Below are 20,744 nucleotides of genomic sequence, written 5' to 3'. Positions count from 1 at the left end.
TCAAAGTAAATAAAATGAAAGATATTTTTAACATACTTTTATTGCAGAGTGCATTACAATAGTATAATGAGGCAGACTGTCCCTTTAACTTAGAAGCAAAATTGTTTTTATATTCCATATAAAAATAAAGGCAAATTAATTTTTATGCTTCAGTGCATAATTATCTTAAAACCTGTGTAACGGCACAGTTGTTTGTTACATTGTATAACCATGTTAAAATAGGTCAAACATCAACTGTGAACACATGTAACCGTCCGTCTAACAATGTGAGGTGAAGCCGCTTTAATGTCTGATAGCATCCACCTGAAAAGCACCCAAAAAACCCAGCTTATGGTCATTACAGACGGGTTCTTTAGAGGCCAAAGGAAGGATTAATATTTTTCGAGCACTGTTGTCACACTTGCTGCCTGCATTTTTCTGTCTTGACCTTGTATGTTGACTGAGTAGGATTTGAAAAGCATTTGTCATATCACGAATCTTTGACACAGATCTTGTTTAAGAACATCCTCATCCCAACTTAGCTTGTTTTGATTGCAATGCATGCTGGGAATTATTCCGCTTATATAGAACAACAGCTGCCATGTATAACAATTACGTTAAATCCTCACTGTGTGTATTGGAGTCTAGTCGTGTTCACTTGTCTCACAATGGTATTAGATGTGGATGATTCTGTGTTCTATACAAGCAATGAAGTAAGTAACATTAAATATTATTTCATCTTTAAGCATTTAAGAACTTAGTTGGTCACAATTATATTTGTTTACCATGTAATAGAAATCTCATGTCTGCAGTGTATGCATCTGGCTTTATTTCGTTGTCTTATCTTACAAAAAAAAAGATGTTTTGCATTTATTTTTATTTATTTTTCTTCAAGATCTTTATCAGAATCATATAGACACTTTTGCCTTAATATAGCATTAATACAATTTAGGATCTGTTTGCCCTAGAGCATTGAGCAACCATAGAATATGTTTAGAAACCGTTTTCATCTCACCTGTTTGCATGTTTTAATTATGGTATAGTGCTGTGCGTATCAAATATATTATAAATAAGGCTACTCCGCAGTAGTTTAGTAGAATATAATTTAATATAGTGTTTACAGAAAAGTCAGTTTCCAAAAAGGGAAACAAATTTTGAAGATTGACTATTTTGTCTTTGTTTCCTGCACATTCAAATTTTGTGTGAATTTATTGAGATATGTATAATTAGGATGTGATCTATATCTATCTATCTATCATCTATCTATCTATCTATCTATCTATCTATCTATCGTTATCGGGACGTGTAGCACAGAGATGCTTTATCAGGCTAATTATGATGCTGGGATGTGTCCTTAAAAGGTGACGAGTGGACGACTCATAGTTTACAGCATTTTAAATACATTAAGGATATTGAAGAGTTACTTGATTTTCTATCCATTATTACATTTCTCTAAAACTTGTGAATGCAAAGTGAGTTTCGCAGTGACCCACAGTGACATTTAATCTATTTTGCTATGGAAACTCAGGCAGCAAGCTTTTTCATGCCTTGTTAATTCTGCCCTTAAGCATTCCATTTAATCTGTCCTTTTTAAAAAAAAAAAAAAAAAAATGTTTTTATTTATTTTTTTACATTAACAAACTTCATTACTAAACATGGTATCTTGTTGCAAGTGAAAACAGAAATAATTTTGAAATTAATCATTCAATTAACAGGAAAAAGTCATGTAATTAGAGAATGAGGTCAAAAGTCAAAATAATACGGAACTTTGGTGTTTTATCCTCTGATGCTAAACTCATTGATTCTAAAAGGGAGCATTGTAAAATATTTTAAAGATTTAACTATTTAATAATAATAATTTAAAAAAAAAATCTTGCCTGGGGTATCACAGTCCACCAAAATAACCATGGGAGTTATACTTATTAGTAAATTAATTAGTTAAATGTGTTTGACTTCATCAAATGATAACAATGTACTTCTTAGTTAAATTACTTATTACAATATGTTAGCTCATTGCAAACTCTAAATTCTGATGAAGTTAGTGCACTATAAAGGCACTTCAACTTATGAGTATTTGTGTTATTTATTCTATATGATAAGAGTATTACAGATTAATGCATAGCATATAGATCATATGGCATATATCATTTTGTAAAATACACATTATTGGCACAATATTTTTAAAAACTTTAAGGAAGCTTGAAGTTATTTTATAATATTGTATACTAATTATGCAGTAGTGTACTATGATCTGTTCCTGGGACAAGCCAAATTAATTTGTATTCATCTTAAGATATCAGCAAAGTGTTATTTATAACCCAGATAAAAAAAGGTTTTATTCCAATGTACTTTTTTTGCTTAAACATTAAACACTTTGAAATAGTAATATAAAATGATAAATCGTGTGTGTATATGTATATATATATATATATATATATATATATATATATATATATATATATATATATATATATATATATATATATATATAACCTCTACAATATACTTTACTTACTTTGTCCCCTTTTCCTGTAATTCAATTTTGAAATTGTGAGCTTTTCGGTTCCTGATAGAAATGGAAGTGCAGAACATTGTTATATTCCACACAGCCATTGGCTGCACACTATAGTGACCGATTTATAACTGTCCCTAATTGGCCACAGCAGAGGTGGTAACCTAAGTTAAAACATGGCAGATCCCTTTGTTTTATAAACACTAAAACTTTTCACTTATTTTGTTAATATTTAAAAAAACTAATGACATTTTTAAAAACACATCTACGTGTTATTCTCAGACTAATCATTTCTTTTAATTCATCATTCTATATGAGAAATATTCTGATGATCCAATTCTTTTTTCCCCCCACACATTACTTTCCAGGAGCATGACATTGAAACTGCACATGGAATGATTCATGTCACCATGTGTGGGACTCCCAAAGGAAACAGACCTGTGATTTTAACTTACCATGATATTGGATTAAATCGTAAGTACATTTTTATGTAATAGAATATGATTTTTTGTGTGTGTGCCTTATATTGTTTGTATGCCACTTCAGATGGTTAAATTACTAGTATATCTTATACAGATGTTGCCTGAATACTATGAATGCAGCTGCATATTGCTCTTTTATGTTAGATAAATACAAATTACACTTAATAATATATGAAAAATGACATGGTCTAATTCAGTAGAGGATATCATATTGTGTGCTTACACCCTGCAACGAGGTTTAAACACACAGTAACTCTCGGGACCCGCAGAGCACTGCTGGTCCCAAGTGGAAACTGGCGCTCATCCAATCAGCAACGCTAGTTATACAACTCAGCTCTGTAAGTAGCGCTGCTCATTTAATCAGTGGCAGTTGCCGCTGCAAAGAGGTTTAAACACACAGTAACTCTCGGAACCCGCAGAGCACTGCTGGTCCCAAGTGGAAACTGCCGCTCATCCAATCAGCAACACTAGTCACACAACTCAGCTGTGTAAGTAGCGCTGCTGATACTTCTACTGTGTGTTTAGCCCCTTTGTGAGGATTAAACACATAGTAGTGCCGGGTCAATAGTGTTCAAATAACATGCTCTAACAAATTAGAGCATGTCATTTTTCAACTATTATGGGCCTTTCATTTAAATGAGCAGTTTAAAATAGGAGACACATTATTAGACCGTTTTTTAAAATATTACTATTAAGAACAATATTTAAATATTATGTTTATTTAGCTCTATATAGCCCTTGTATTTTAGTTTATTTATTTTATATTATAGGACACTAGTTTTTGTTTTTTTAACTGAACTTTATTATATATCTTTGCATCTGATTAGTGTTTTAAAGTGATAGGAAAATAAAAATAAAACTTGCATGATTCAAGAGCAAGCATGTTACTTTAAGACCCTTTTAAATGACATACCCTACACTAGTGAGAGCTAGCTGTTGATTGGTTCCTTTATACATTTGTCTCTTGTTATTGGCTTGCTAGATGTGTTCAACTAGTTCTCAGTAGGGCATTGCTGTTCCTTCAGCAAAGGATACCAAGGGAATGAAGCAGATTTGATAATAGAAGTAAATTGAACAGTTGTTTAAAATGGTATGTTCTATGTGAATCCTGAATGAAAGAAAATATGGGTTTCATTCCCCTTTAAGAGATATGCAGCTCAAAAGTGAACTTCACAATTTACTTCTGTTTTTTATATATTTTCGTCTTTATTGGGTTTTAGATATAACATGAGAGATAATGAACAGTACATACAGTTCTTGTACATTGTAAAACATCCATTTGGATTGTGAATTAAATAAATCTCCGCACTAACAATTTACTTCTCTTTATAAATGTTGTTCTTTTGTTGAAAGTTCAGGATTGTGCACCGGCAATGTTTTCAACAACATACAACATTGTTGCAACCTTTTTTTTTTTTTTTTTGCCAAAATGTTGCCATATAAAGGTCCAGACATTTGCATGTTCCTCAGCGTACCTAGATATGCTCCTTCAGCAATAATACCAAGAAAACAAAGTACATTTGATAATCAATGTAAATCAAATACTTGACACACTCTGTGTAAATCATGACAGTTTAATTTTGCATTTCATCTCTTATTTCTTTTTACATTTACATGCATATTTGTTTCAACTTTTCATTCAAAAGATTATTAGCAAGAATATTAGGTGATTATTGATGGAATACTTATTTCTCAATTTTAAATCTGTAATATTTATTGCTGGGTTTCTCATTTTGTATCATATTTTACATTTTATGATATATGTTTAAAGTGAAAGTAAATTTTCAGGGTTAACAACACATCCAAGCATTGTATGTCATTAACATATCCAGATTGGTATATTATTTTATTAAAAAAAATATTATTATCAGTTTTATTCTTAGTTTTATAATTCCTACCGTTATCTATCACACTCCGCCCATCTTCCACTTCCTATCTTTCTGTGAGTTTATGTATAGAGCGGTCCCAACCACTCTATACGTAGCTGCAATGCGCGTTCACAAGCACCAAGCGCATTGCGCCTACAATGGCAATTCAGCTATTCATTACAGTTTCATCATATTGAAAATTCTCAATCGGACAGATAAAGTTATTTTTTTTCATGGATAAAACGATTGATAACATTCTTGTGTTATCAATCGTTTTATCCATGAAAAAAAAATAACTTTATGTGCCTGATTGAGAATTTTCAATATGATGAAACTGTAATGAATAGCATTCTAAGTGTAAGGCATTACGATTACTTCAAAAATATAATTTATGATTTTTTGCTAAAGTAATTAGATACTAACTTGAACTTATTGGTTGATAGTAATGCAATGTGCCTTCAATGTTGCCGAGACCCGTCTAAACAGATGATGTTCTCGGCTCTGTGGGGGAAAACGGGTATGCGCATGCGCGTACCGGGAACGCGCGACCAAAAAAAATAAGGCATAAAAATATTTGACGCATGAGCAAATCAATCAATAGGCTGATGATGTAGCTGCCCGGCCGCCTAACGGCCAGAAAGTCAATTGGAAGATCAAACAACGTTATCAGGAAATCAAATAAAAAATAAAAAACAGGTTGAATTGTAAGTTGTCAAAAATTATATTTCATTGCTGATAAAAATGTATTTACAATGAACTTTGTTTATTAATTGTAACATTTTTTTATTACAAATAAGCCTTTTTGCATAGTTTTAGAGTATATATACCAGAACTTGATAAAATATATTTTTTTTTTCTTGTTCTTTGCTGTTACTAAAAGACAGACTTTAATTTTGGGCTACAGTATTATTATTTTTTTAATGGATATTCATTTTTATGCTAGTTGAATCTGTTACTGTCTAACAATAGATGCATTTGCCTGGTCATTATCAGCCAGTGTGAGATCTATCCTTAAAGGGACACTAAACCCAATTTTTTTTCTTTCATGATTCAGATAGAGCATGCAATTTTTAAGCATCTTTCTAATTTACTACTATTATCAATTTTTCTTCGTTGTCTTGCTATCTTTATTTAAAAAGCAGGAATTTGATGCTTAGGAGCCGGACCATTTTTAATTGAGAACCTGGGTTATGCTTACTTATTGGTGGGTTAATGTAAGCCTTCAATAAGAAAGCAATATCCATGGTGCTGAACCTAAAATGGGCTGGCTGCTAAGATTTACATTCCTGCTTTTAAAATAAAGATAGCAAGAGAACGAAGAAAAATTGATAATAGGAGTAAATTAGAAAGTTTCTTAAAATGTCATGCTCTATCTGAATCATGAAAAAAAATTGGGTTCAGTGTCCCTTTATGAATGAGCCGTGCACAAACATGTACTTCCTGCTAATTTAAGTATTTATTATTTATTATTTAACATCTTTAATTTAAACTTTTGTTTTCACTTGAAAGTGTTCTTTCATATCAAGATAGGCTAATAATTAATATCCATTTTATATATATATATACTTAGAAAATATAAATACATTTAACTATGAGTAATATAATCCTTCTATTTCCTACAGATAAAACTTGTTTTAATGCCCTTTTCAACTTTGAAGACATGCAAGAAATCACACAACATTTCTCAGTGTGTCACGTAGATGCGCCCGGCCAGCAGGAGGGAGCTGCCTCATTTCCAGCCGGGTGAGAGATTAATGGGTTAAACTGTAATTTAGTCTTTTGAAAACTCTCTTTTGTTTGTTCCAATTAGCGACTTAAGTAACTATTGGCCGCTTTGTATAAGCCCCTTTAGTCTGAATGGAGCTTACTGAGGTTTATAGCTGATTACTGAATTTAGGAATTAGTTGTCATTATTAAAAAGCACTTGTGGGATTGAAAGAAAAAATATTTGTGTAGAAATAATCTGTAGCTCTTTAGAAACAGAAAAAGCTATTAGAATGCTACATGTCTGTTCTGCATCATAGAAAAGATAGCCAATAAATATTAGTTAAACAGACATACAAAGTACAAAAGAAAAATGTGTTTTACCAGTGCACAAATGGGAGCTAGTTTAGCACATCTGTGAAGCCAATGACAAGGAGCATATATGTGTAGCCACCAATATCTATCTATCTATCTATCTATCTATCTATCTATCTATCTATCTATCAATCTATCTATATATATATATATATGACACACACATATATAAAGACACACACATTCCTTCCCAGTATTCACAGTGTCTCCTCCTATGTTAAAAATAAATTCTATCCCTCTTAAACAAAAACAAAAAATTTGTGGAATTTTCTGATATGTTGCATTATTATAATAATTTTCCATTTATGTAGTATAATATTTTTATATTGAATGTAAGGTTTGAAAATTAAAATATTAACATTCTAATGTTGATTAATATAAACATCAATGTAAGTCTAGGGGAATCAATATTCAAATGTATCAATTGATATTTTAACGTCAAATGTTAACTTTGTTTTTTTGAAACATTTGAATGTCCTATTTTGACATTTGCTTGTACCTATACATACAGGTGAAACTTGAAAAATTTGAATATCGTGCAAAAAGTTAATTTATTTCACTAATGCAACTTAAAAGGTGAAACTAATATATGAAATAGACTCATTACATGCAAAGCAAGATAGTTCAAGCCATGATTTGTCATAATTGTGATGATTATAGCTTACAGCTCATGAAAACCCCAAGTCCACAATCTCAGAAAATTAGAATATTACATGCAATCAATAAAACAAGGATTGTACATACCTGTAGAACAATATCGGACCTCTGAAAAGTATAAGCATGCATACTGTATGTACTCAGTACTTGGTTTTGGCCTCTTTTGCAGCAATTACTGCCTCAATGCGTGGTGGCAGGGAAGCTATCAGCCTGTGGCACTGCTGAGGTTTTATGGAAGACCAGGATGCTTCAATAGCGGTCTTCAGCTCTTTTGCATTGTTCGGTCTCATGTCTCATCTTTCTCTTGGCAATGCCCCATAGATTCTCTATGGGGTTCAGGTCAGGAGAGTTTGCTGGCCAATCAAGCACAGTAATCCCATGGTAATTGAACCAGGTTTTGGTGCTTTTGGCAGTGTTGGCAGGTGCCAAGTCCTGCTGGAAAATGAAGTCAGCATCCCCATAGAACTCATCTGCGGAAGGAAGCATGAAGTGCTCCAAAATCTCCTGGTAGACGGCTGCGTTGACCCTGGACTTAATGAAGCAAAGTGGACCAACACCAGCAGATGACATGGCTCCCCAAATCAACATAGACTGTGGAAACTTCACACTGAACTTCAAGCATCTTGCAGTGTGTGCCTCTCCACTCTTCCTCCATACTCTGGGTCCTTGGTTTCCAAATGAGATGCAAAATTTTCTCTCATCAGAAAAGAGGACTTTGGACCACTGAGCAACAGACCAGGTCTGTTTTTCTTTAGCCCAGGTAAGATGCTTCTGACGTTGTTTGTTGTTCAGGAGTGGCTTGACAAGAGGAATCCAACATTTGAAGCCCATGTCCAGGATCCGTCTGTGTGTGGTGGCTCTTGTGAAAGTCCCCAACCCTTTTGAATGGCCTTTTCCTGACAATCCTCTCCAGGCTGCAGTCATCCCTGCTGCTTGTGCACCTTTTTCTTCCACACTTTTCCCTTCCACATAACTTTCTATTAATGTGCTTTGATACAGCACTTTGGGAACATCCAACTTCTTTTGCATTTACCTTTTGAGGCTTTCCCTTCTTATGGAGGGTGTCAATGATGGTTTTTTGCACAGCTGTCAGGTCAGCAGTCTTTCCCATGATTGTGATTCCTACTGAACCAGACTGATAGACCATTTAAAGGCCCAGGAACCCTTTGCAGGTGTTATTGCTTAATTAGCTGATTAGAGTGGGATACTTTGAGCCTAGAATATTGCACCTTTTCACAATATTCTAATTTTCTGAGATTGTGGATTTGGGGTTTTCATGAGCTGTAAGCCATAATCATCACAATTATGACAAATCATGGCTTGAACAATCTTGCTTTGCATGTAATGAGTCTATCTCATATATTAGTTTCAACTTTTAAGTTTCATTAGTGAAATAAATGAACTTTTGCACGATATTCTAATTTTTAGATTTTCACCTGTAATTGTGTAATACCAAATTAAACCATTTTCTTTCAATTTTCTATCATAAAAACATTTTATTTTTTATTTGTTTTAATCTTGACACTTAATTGCATGAGCTGATTTATGTCTATTTTTTTTGCTAGTAGATTTACTGATTAAAACATTTTGTAATCTTTGTTAAGTAGTTAGAGAATGTCCAATAGTTAATCATTTTAGAACTGGGCAGGATTCTTCCAGCCATGACCAAAATGTTCTGCTTCAGCGAACTCAACATAGTAATGTGATCTGGAACTAAAGTAAACAAATTGATCAAGCAGGTCCTGTTAAATAGATTCATGATGAGGCTTGTACTGTGGCTGATATTTAATGTTTCAGGGACAGTTCACTGTCAAGCATAGCACCAAGATTTCATACCAGATTTGAGGTTTACAGTTTTGATTCTCCGCATTCCAGACCAATTTGTTGATATTGTTTCAGCTAAGTTATCATCATACTATCTACCCATCACAAATAAATACATAAATACTGATGTTCTTTAATAATATTTCTTTGAAAGAATAGCAACATGCACATTAATATGATAGTAAACTCAATATTTGTAATATTTTATTAAACTAAGTATTTGTATTTTTTAAGATGAAAGGGAGATTTAAAATGTATAAAATATTAAACCTATACCAAATACCCTGCTTTGTTTCAATTTTTAACCATCCACTCAAAATACCAAATTGCACAAAAGATAGCGTACCCTGCTCTATTGAATGCGCTCCACTTGCAATATAGCCCTAAATGCTTACGCTCTTTGCATAGGGAAAAAATGCAATTTTCTTACAAATAATGAAAAGTGTATTATATTTTTATACTAGGATATCATTTTAATATGAGTTTAAAGGGACAGTCTACTACAGAATTATTATTGTTTAAAAAGATAGATAATCCCTTTATTACCCATTCCCCAGTTTTGCACAACCAACAAACACAGTTATATTAATACACTTTTTACCTCTGTGATTACCTTGTATCTAAGCTTCTGCAGACTACCCCCTCTTTTAACAGACATGCATTTTAGCCAATCAGTGCCCTCTCTTAACTATCTTCATGTGCGTGAGCACAATGCTATCTATATGGTACACATGGGCTAACACCCTCTAGCTGTGAAAAACTGTGAAATGCATTCAGATAAGAGGCGGCCTTCAAGAGCTTAGAAATTAGCATATGAGCCTACCTAGGTTTAGCTTTCAACTAAGAACACTAAAAGAACAAAGCAAATTTGATGAGACAAATTAATTACAATTACATGCCCTATCTAAATCATGAAAGTTTAATTTTGAATAGACTGTCCCTTTAAACAAATTTACAAAACTTTGTATATTTTTAAACATGTTAAGTGCTGTTCTCTCATATATATGATAGACATTTGTCTGTGGAATCAACACACAATCTGTGCCTTGATAGAATTTTTCTTTTGTGATTGCAGCTGGATCTGTATTTTGACAGTGCTATTTTGTCCTTTACAGCTACGTGTACCCATCGATGGATCAGCTAGCTGAAATGCTTCCAGGTGTTGTTCAACAGCTTGGGTAAGAAATATTTGTTTTATTAAATATAAAACATCTGAAAGAGGATTTTTGCCATAAGTAGCTTTCTAGGAATTAAACTAAATAAACAGCCAAAATTCATTCAAAAACTATAAGAACTTGTAATAATCCAAAGTTCTGATTTTTAAAATCAAGCACATGTGGTCATTTGATTTGATTTGTATATTCACAAGTTTAGTGATAGAATAAAAGGACATTGAATGAATACAACTAATATCCAAAAACCAACTATAGCCACCTCCATTATTGCAATCAACTTGGATCTTGTAGTAGTAATAATAGTTATATTATAGGGGCTCATGAGAATGGTGAAAAATGATTTGCATTAAAATATTTTCCAAATGTTGGCAAGTATAATATCCAATAGATCCCAAAACAAAAATCTCACCATCCATTTAAAACCATGACTTTCCTGAATTATATATATATATATATATAGAAACGTTGAATAAGCTGCAGCACTCCAAATATCTTTTTTATGTTATTTTATTCCAAGCAGTAAGACATAGGCGACGTTTTGGGCTTTCGCCCTTTCTCAAGCCAAGAGATTAAACACATAGTTAAGGCCTTCTTTTTATAGGCTAGGGGTGTAGCAAATACACAGGTGCAGAACATAACAGTGATTACATATTAAAGAGACAGTATTACCTGTAACATTCAATACTTTCATACATTCTTTGTGTAATATTGATGCAACAATGTTACATTTTATTAGTGCAAGAATTAAAAAAACAGTGTAATGTGTATATATATATAACTTCCAAAAAGTGAATGCTGTGTTTCTGCACCTGTGTTTTTGCTACACCCCTAGCCTATAAAAAGAAGGACTTTACTATGTGTTTAATCACTTGGCTTGAGAAAGGGCAAAAGCCCGAAATGTCGCCTATGTCTTACTGCTTGTAATAAAATAACATAAAAAAGATATTTGGAGTGCTGCAGCGTATTCAACGTTTCTATATTTATCTGTCTTGGTGGGACAGAGGCAGCTTGCACCCATCAACTAAAGGAGAAATTGGTGCTGGACTTTACCTTTATTATTATATATATATATATACTCTGTTATCACTGCCCTGTGAATGAAATAATGAGGCCTATTTATCAAAGGTCTGGCGGATCAGGTCCGTCAGACCTCGCTGAATGTGGAGAGCAATACGCTCTCCGTATTCAACATTGCACCAGCATCTCTTGTGAGCTGCTGGTGCAACGCCGCCCCCTGCAGACTCGCGGCCAATCGGCCACCAGCAGGGGGGTGTCAATCAACCCAATCGTACTCGATTGGGTTGAATCCCGGTGATGTCTGTCCGCCTGCTCAGAGCAGGCGGACAGGGTTATGAAGCAGTGGTCTTTAGAAACACAGGCCCTCAAGCTCCATTCAGAGCTTGATAAATGGGCCTCATTGTGTTAAGTGACTGGTGAGCAGTGTAATTATTGTGCCATAAGTCCTATATTGATAAGTTATCATGTACCACACCTGTCTGAATTTGCAGCCTTTGTTTTGAATTATCTTTGCGTAGTTTGAACTAAACCTGTCCTGTTCTGTATTCCCACAGATTAAAGAGTGTTATTGGAATGGGAATTGGAGCTGGCGCCTACATCCTCACTAGATTTGCTGTAAGTATCACATATTGAAAACTCATTATTGAAAACTCATTATTCAGGTGGAGATGTAGTACCACCAGATGAAAGTCGGGGTACACAGTGGGTTACCACTAATCTCAACACTGATCTTTCGTTTCCTGACTCTTGTGATTTGGTTTCACTCAACACTCTTTTTATAGAAGGCAATCAGCCAGGGGTTAGACTTAGTACAAATAAAGTGAAAAGTCTTAAATCGCCATCTAAATTTTACCCCATACATAGTAGGGGAACAGTTATTGAAAACTTCTATAAAAGAGTGGAGAGTGATCTAAGAACATTATCAAAGTCTTCAAAAACAGAGACCTGATAATTTGGGTAGAGCTGAAAGGGAAGCCCTTTCCTCTTTGGCTAATAACCAGAATATTGTGGTGAAAAATGCGGACAAAGGTGGCTCGGTGGTAGTACTGAATAGAATTGATTATATAAACGAAGCACTGCGTCAATTAAATGATGATTGCTGCTATTCAGTACTACCAACCAATCCAACCTCTCGTTTTCAGAGAGAACTATTGCACCTTTTGGACGAAGGGATGGAAAATGGCTTTATTGATAAAGAAACTATGTCATACCTATATGTTGAACATCCGGTTACTCCTGTTTTCCATCACCTTCCAAAGGTGCACAAGTCCCTGCAGGATGTCAGAGGACGTCCAATAGTAAGTGGTATAGGGTCTCTTTTTGAACACCTGTCCCAATGGTTGGATATGATCCTACATCCATTTGTGGAAACACTCCCCAGTTTTCTTAAAGATACCAAGCACTTAATGAATTTGGTACAGGACATTAAATGGCAGGAAGGGGTACATCTATGGGCAACCATTGATGTTACAGCGCTTTATTCTACCATTCCACATTCCAAAGGATTGGAAGCTGTATCATTTTTTCTAAAAAATTGGTCCTCTTTCACGACAGATTTCCAACAGTATATTCTACAGGTGACTGAGTTTTTATTAACTCACAACTTTTTTGAGTTTCAGGGTGTCTTTTATCTCCAGAGATGTGGGACGGCGATGGGGGCCAAGTTTGCCCCCTCCTATGCCAACCTCTTTATGGGTTGGTGGGAGCTGTCCCACATCTTTGGAGATAGGAACCTATCACGTAATTGTATCGTTTTTTATCGCCGTTTTATCGACGATCTGATTCTCATATGGCACGGTGACTATAATGTCCTGAAAACATTCATTGAAGGGCTTAATGTCAATGACATAGGCCTTAAATTTACGAGTGAGATTCAACAGACTCAGATTAACTATCTGGATGTAGTCTTAAGTGGTAGCCCTCAGGGCTCAGTAAAAACATGTCTGTACAGAAAACCGATCTCTGGCAACTCTTTGTTGCATGCCAAGAGCTGCCACCCCAAGCATGTGCCATATGGCATAGCGAAAGGCCAACTTATGAGGGCAAAACGTAATTGCTCTGACACCAGAGAAGGTGAGATACAGATGATGGAAGTTAAAAAACGCCTCCTACAGAGAGGCTATCCAAAAAAGGTGGTTAATAGGGCCCAGAGGGAAGTTAAGAATCTGAACAGACAAGATCTTTTAAAAGACAAAGATCGGAAAACTAAGGACACCATGAAAGGGGTAACCTTCGTGACAGACTACAGCGACCAGTATGAAGCGGTCTGTAATATTGTAAAACATCACTTTAATATGCTGGTGGCAGATGACAGACTAATACAATGCGTAAAAGAAGGACTTAGATGTTCCTATAGACGTAACAAAACTATTGGAAATATCTTGTCTCCAACTGTCCTACCGAAATCCATTTCACAAGGAAGTGCTTGGTTAACTAGCAAAGGGTCCTACAAATGTGGTAGCTCTAGATGTGGGGCATGTGAATATCTGACTGTGTCAGAACACTTTTGCTCCACTGTGACTGGTATCTCCTATGAAATAAATTTCTGCCTAAATTGTACATCTACCTTCGTGATCTATTGCGTTACCTGCACTAGATGTGGAAAACAATACATTGGGCTCACTACAAGGGACATCAGAAGTAGGATTAGAAAGAACCTGTCCACCATTAGAGTGGGCAAGGCTACTACTTCTATAGTACATCACTTCGCCCAAATCCACGGACAAGATCTGACTTGTTTTTCTTGGCAGCCTATTGATATGGTACCTAGACCGAGAAGAGGGGGTGATCTTGAAGTAGCACTCTCTAAAAGAGAGATGCTGTGGATTTTTAAGATGGAAACCAGAGTCCCAAAAGGATTGAACTCTGAGTTTGATCTTATAAATTACTGGGAATAGAAATGAATGTTTCATTCCATGCTATGTCTATACAATTATATTCCTAAAGATTATTCTCACTGCTACTCATATTAAATAAACAATCATCTTAAACACTACACTTATTTGTATATATGTACATATTACAGTTTCATTCTAGAGATATAACTACTAACTATTCCATCTCTTAGAATATAGGCTTTTGTAGAATTTTTAAAAATATGTCATCCTACGGATCAAGAAAATAGGAGATTGTGTCTCTATATGTATATTTCAAACATCAATGCATAGAGGTAATTTTTCAACCTACTCTGCTTTTGTTTTTTAATCACAGAGAGTGGGTCTAAACAATCAAGCGGTATACATGAACGCATAGTTGTGTATTAGGTTCTTAGAAGCCTGAATAAGTGGCCCTTACTCTCATGTGTGGTACACAACCACAAATCCAGAAAAATAAGTATTTGGAAATTAAATAACTCTTTGCCACTTGTTTGACCTTTAATTCATAATTTGTATCATTATGGCTTTGTTAAAGAATATTCAGGTCAAACAAATACATTGTAGATAATAGTATTTAAACTTGGTATTTATTTCATTTATTTGTTAATACCAGAAAAATATATGTACAAGAAATGGTTTCATGACCTCTTGTTGCTCTGTTATCTTTAGTTCACAACCAGTATGTATGGGGTTAAATTAAACTCAGGGCGTGTTGTTTTTCAATATGTTTTTAGCCAATGAGGTTGTTCTTACTTATGTACATAAGGAACACCTGTGGCTGGCTTCAGTATGCTATGATTACGGCTATGCCGAAACGCGTAAGCCTGCCAGCCAGAGGTGCCCCATCTTTGCTCTTTTGACACTGTGTTGTCCTACTTTATTTTATATATACCAATAAAGGTTATATTTTATTTATATTTATTTTTATACTAGCGCTCTCACTTGTTTTCTTTGGTGGACTTTATATTGAAAACTCATTGACACATCATCTTATTGGGGCATAATCAATGGAATGTTTTTTTTAGCATTTTCAGTAAGGTTATAGGAAAGGGGGAAAGTGTCTATTAAAGTGTCTTAATGAAAGCAAAATAGAAAGAATAAATGTTAATGTGCTAAGGCTTATGAAGTGGCGTTGTCTCAATTAGCCAATGAGCAAAGTATATTTTGGCAACATTTATAAGTACACATAAGGCCCCATGATCAAAAGTTTGCAAGCGAAAACGTGAAAAATCACGTTAGCCTTGCAGAGACAGTCGGTGCAATTATCAAAGAAAATGGGCTGTCCCTGCGAGTGGCGAGATGTCTCCCATATTAATAATGAGAGCTCTCTGCTATGTAAAAGGGAGACCCCAGGGTATATTTAAACTTTAATAGTTCACCTAATACAAATAAAATACGCTGTTTTCAGTGCACTGCACCTTTTAATCGCTGTTATTATCATATGTATAGGTTTTCCTTTCAGAGTAATTAGTGTTTTAATTAATGAGAAAAAAACAGTGTAGGGTGAAAATGTTTAGATCATGACGCTGGGATTTGAGAGATAAATTAGTACACGGACATGGAACGCCCATGTTCAGCTCATTTTATAGAAAAAAAACAAAACAATTACGCTTTGTATTTAAAACGTATACGTACAAATTTCTATGTGTTTTTTGCACATTCAGAGTACAAATTAGGATTTAATGTAATTTAAATACAAATTTTTAAATTTGTGATAAATTACGTTTTTCTTGTGAATGGTGCAATAATTCATTTTGAATGATTTTAAAAATTACTATTTTCATTTTGAACTTTTGTAATGTGTGCATCTCCTTCCTGTACGAAAATTCAGTATACGCACCATAGCAAAAAACACTGCGGCTTTCAAGAATTCCACCAGAGAAACAGAAGTACTGGCGAGCATTCTTAAATATTGTCGCCAGCCCAAAGACCTTTAGACCATAGACTTCCTGCTCATTTCAATATGTCTCTTTAAAAGGAAATTGAACCCAGGCGTTTTCTATGATGATTACGAAAGAGCAGAATTAAAGGGACATTAAACACTAAATAAATCATTGTTTGAATTATGTATTCAGGGCAAAGATTAGCCTGAGAATAATTTGCACATGTATTTAAAAAAAAATTATATTTGTTGTTTAAATATTGAAAAAATAAGGGTAAAGTTAAGGCCTACAAAGTAGTGGGCCAATTAGGAATGGTTATAAACAGCTTACTAGAGTGTGCAACAAATGACTGTGTAGAATACAGGTGTCTGCATTTCCATGTTTAACATGAATTGGAAAGCCCACAATATTCCGCATTAGATTACAGGAAAGGAGAACAAAATAAATAATGAAAGTATATTGCAAAGTAGTTTTACTACATGTAATTAAACAATTTATATAAATTTCGTGAGATGTTTGTCCCTTTAAATAATGTAAAAGCTATTTAAATTTAAACAAATTCAGCAATGTAATTTGCTTAGTTCATTCTAATCACTGTCTGATATGAACGACTCCCGTACCTTTACTAGAGATGGATATACCTCTGTAAGTTTGTTTTTCTGGGACGGTAACATGAATAAAAAAAATGACCACAGTCCCAATCATTTTTAAGTGAATAATAAATAATAATAATATATTTAATTGGTGCTCTTTATTTGCATGAGTGCATTAATGACCATAACACACATTTTTAAGAATATCCTAAATAATTACTTTCCCATACTGATAAAAAACAAGCAATAAAATGTAATTAGGTCTCACAGGAGTTTTCACAATATCAGATATCTTATTTCAGTGGAAATTTGCAGAGTTGCACTTTTGAAATAAAAAAATAACTGTTTTTGTTCTAGCTGAATCACCCCAGCATGGTAGAAGGCTTGCTGCTAATCAACATTAACCCCTGCGCAGAAGGCTGGATGGACTGGGCAGCCACCAAGGTAAGGGAGAGTTAAAATGCTGATGTTAAGGTTCATTAGTGCTCAGCTTTAAAGGAACATGAAACATATTTTATTTCTTTCATGATTCAGGTAGAACATACAATTTAAACGACTTTTTAAATTACTTCTATTTTCAATTTTGATTCATTCTTTTAGTATCTTTTGTTGAAGGAGCAGCAATGCACTACTGGGAGCTAGCCAAACACATTGGTAAGCCAATGACAAGAAGCAGATATGTGCAGCCACCTATCAGCAGCTAGCTTCCACCTCCTAGGCCTACCTAGGTATACCTTTTAACAAAGGACACAAAAGGAACTAAGCAAATTAGATCAAATAAGTAAATTGGAAAGTTGTTTAAAATCGAATGTTCTATCTGAATCATGAAGAAAATACTGTTGGGTTTCATGTCCCTTTAAGTATATTTTAACCCCTTTGCATATGTTGCATAGCTAGCAACAAGCATTCATTTGAAGAGATTTTCATGAGTATACATAAATTGCCACATTTAATCACTGCTACACTCCTTAAAAACCTTAAACACATAGTCAAAGTTTTCCTCCTGGAACACCCCCATACTACTCCAGATGAGAATATGGGCAGTGATTGGAGAATACACTTGCTCCTGATTTGTGCACCACCTGGATTCTCATCTGGTGTCACTAACAATTGCTTAGTTTTTTGTACAAGGGTTTTAAAATTCTAGAGCAATAATCATATTTTTCTATTTTTTGTTACATATCACCCACTAAGCATTTATACAGCAGTATTAGTTGTGCACAAACATGCATTTCCAGCTACTTAAAATTTAAATGTAAATATTTTTTACTGAACTACTTTTTTCATGCAGAAATGTCTACACTTACATGTGCATGATATTTGTCTGTCTACAATGTCCCTTTAAACATACACATTTTGGTACATTATAACTTTTCTGTATCTTCAAAAGATTTCAGGATGGACCCACGCATTACCTGACCTGCTTATTTCCCATCTGTTTGCAAAAGTAAGTTAATATATATTACTAGAAAATGATTGCTGTATAATTTGTGATATCTCATAGTCCAATTATTATTATTAAAATTATAAAATTATTTCTTACCAAATCATTAACAGATACACGTAAATTGTAATGTGAAAAAGAGTATATGTTGTTTTTTAATTCAATATGTAAAACATTTTTAGATATCTAAATTTACATCCTTGAACACCTAGCAACCTATAAGAATCTATCTGATCTTTGGTGAGGCGCTATTCACTGGTTCAAATCATAGAACAAATGTTCCTACATGACTTGTTCTAGTGGTCCAGTGATTAGGCAGAAAAGATGTTGACATTTCAGTATCAATGCAACAATTGTATACAATTTCCAATCTTGACTTCCAAGTGAAATTCTGAATGTTGCTTTCAGTAAAGAAAGTTATATGTTCGGAGCAAATCAGTGTTGAATATGGCACAAGATTCACCCATCTTCACTGATCGCGCATCATACCTTGCTAAAAACAATTTAGCATTGCAAAACGCATGAATGGATGACTATGACATCTCATCGTTTGGGATAAGACCATACACAGTAGAATGATCAGTGAAGATACTCTATTGCTCAAGAAAAAAAAATAAAAACAACTTTTTGTCTATTTAAGAGACATTGGTGGATTTCCAAGGTGGTAATATTCTTATTGTTCATGTTTGGAGCCAATCACATTTTGAGTTGAACATTATTCCACCACCACTCGATTCCTCTAGATCACTAGTTTTCAAACCTGTCCTCATGCCTCCCCAACAGGCCAGATTTTTAGGATAACCTTGGATGGGAGCAGGTAAAATAACCATGTTTACTAATCATCTGATTATTTCACCTGTGCTCCAGTTCGGATATCCTCAAAATGTGGCCTTTTAGTGAGGCCGGAGGACAGGTTTGAAAACCAGTGCTCTAGAACAATAGCTGTCAACATGTGAACCAAATCAATTGTCATATACTCATCTCACACAATATTTTGGACTTTCAACAATATTTTATTGCTTTTGAGTTGGAATTTATGCTTTTGGGATTCACCATACTCACGTTCTGTATGCAGTGTTCCCTCCCTGTGAGCTGCCCAGCAGTGAAATAGTTTATTAGAGCAATTAGCAAACATTACACAATACAGACTGCAAGGTGTGGTTCCCTTATTAACTGTTTCAATGCTGGGCTGCACACAAACCTGGCCTTAGAGGGATCACTGTCTGTATGGATGTAAGATGACAATTTCACCATGAAAGAACATATTCTTTATGAATTATAAAATACTTTTACATTTGGAAGAATTATAGAACATAAGTTAGAAAAAAACTCACAGATCTTCCATGCTTATATTCCATATGATATTTAAGGTTTATATGACATTCAAAATCTACTGCATTGTTAACATTTAGCTTTATTAAGTAATTAGTATAACAATTAACTTGTTCTCTTGTGTTCTCATCTATTTTTTTTTAAAATTCTAAACTACAGCTTAACCCATCCTCCATCTTTAATCTAATGATATAATGATCTACTTTTTCTCCTTTTGTAATTAGGAGGAGATACAAAGCAACCATGACTTAGTACACACCTATCGCAAACATATTCTCAATGACATTAATCAGAATAATCTGCATCTGTTTGTGAAATCCTACATAAGGTAAAGTATATTCTAAATGTGCTTTAATTTAAGTTTATAAAAATATGCAACTTGTAAAATGCCTGAATTATATTTTTTTCTCTAAATTGCAGTCGAAGAGATCTGGAGATTGAGCGACCAATTCCAGGATCAAATGTTACTACTTTAAAGTGAGTCAAATATATATATATATATATATATATATATATATATATATATATATATATATATATATATATATACATACACTACTCCACTGGAGATGGTATTGTGTACAGTTTAGATGAAGGCTTAATAAAATTTTTAAAAAAATGGAATTAATATCTTAAAGGGATACTAAACCCAATTTTTTTTTCTTTTATGATTTAGATAGAGCATGCAATTTTAGGCAACTTTCTAATTTACTCTTATTATCAATTTTTCTACATTCTCTTGGTATTTTTATCTGAAAAAACAGAAATGAAGGCTTAGGAGCCAGATCATTTTTGGTTCAGCACCCTGGATAGCGATTGCTGATTGGTGGCTACATTTAGTCACCAATCAGCAAGCGATATCCAGGTGCCGAACCTAAAATGGGTTGGTTCCTAAATTTTCATTCCTGCTTTTCAAATAAAGATACCAAGAGAAAAAAAAATTGATAATAGAAGTAAATTAGAAAGTTGCTTAAAATTGTATGTTCTATCTGAATCATGAAATACATTTTTTGTTTCATGTCC

The 20,744-nt window shown here is 34.0% G+C and overlaps 1 protein-coding gene across 2 annotated transcripts in view; it reads left to right on the top strand.

Moving 5' to 3' along the window:
- Nucleotides 1–20,744, top strand: part of NDRG1 (N-myc downstream regulated 1) — an 89,331-nt gene that overhangs the window by 53,735 nt on the left and 14,852 nt on the right. For both annotated transcript variants that reach the window (XM_053715374.1, XM_053715375.1), the window contains exons 4-11: nucleotides 2,860–2,965; nucleotides 6,464–6,584; nucleotides 10,517–10,579; nucleotides 12,148–12,208; nucleotides 17,303–17,389; nucleotides 18,336–18,392; nucleotides 19,946–20,049; nucleotides 20,142–20,198. In XM_053715374.1, coding sequence (XP_053571349.1) covers nucleotides 2,860–2,965; nucleotides 6,464–6,584; nucleotides 10,517–10,579; nucleotides 12,148–12,208; nucleotides 17,303–17,389; nucleotides 18,336–18,392; nucleotides 19,946–20,049; nucleotides 20,142–20,198 — 656 coding nt within the window. The remainder of the gene's footprint in view (nucleotides 1–2,859; nucleotides 2,966–6,463; nucleotides 6,585–10,516; nucleotides 10,580–12,147; nucleotides 12,209–17,302; nucleotides 17,390–18,335; nucleotides 18,393–19,945; nucleotides 20,050–20,141; nucleotides 20,199–20,744) is intronic.

Source organism: Bombina bombina, chromosome 5 (assembly GCF_027579735.1).
Source record: "Bombina bombina isolate aBomBom1 chromosome 5, aBomBom1.pri, whole genome shotgun sequence".
In the NCBI taxonomy this organism is placed as follows: Eukaryota; Metazoa; Chordata; class Amphibia; order Anura; family Bombinatoridae; genus Bombina; species Bombina bombina.
Note: the sequence above shows the minus strand (reverse complement) of the source record. Positions and strands in the feature narration are given on the sequence as shown.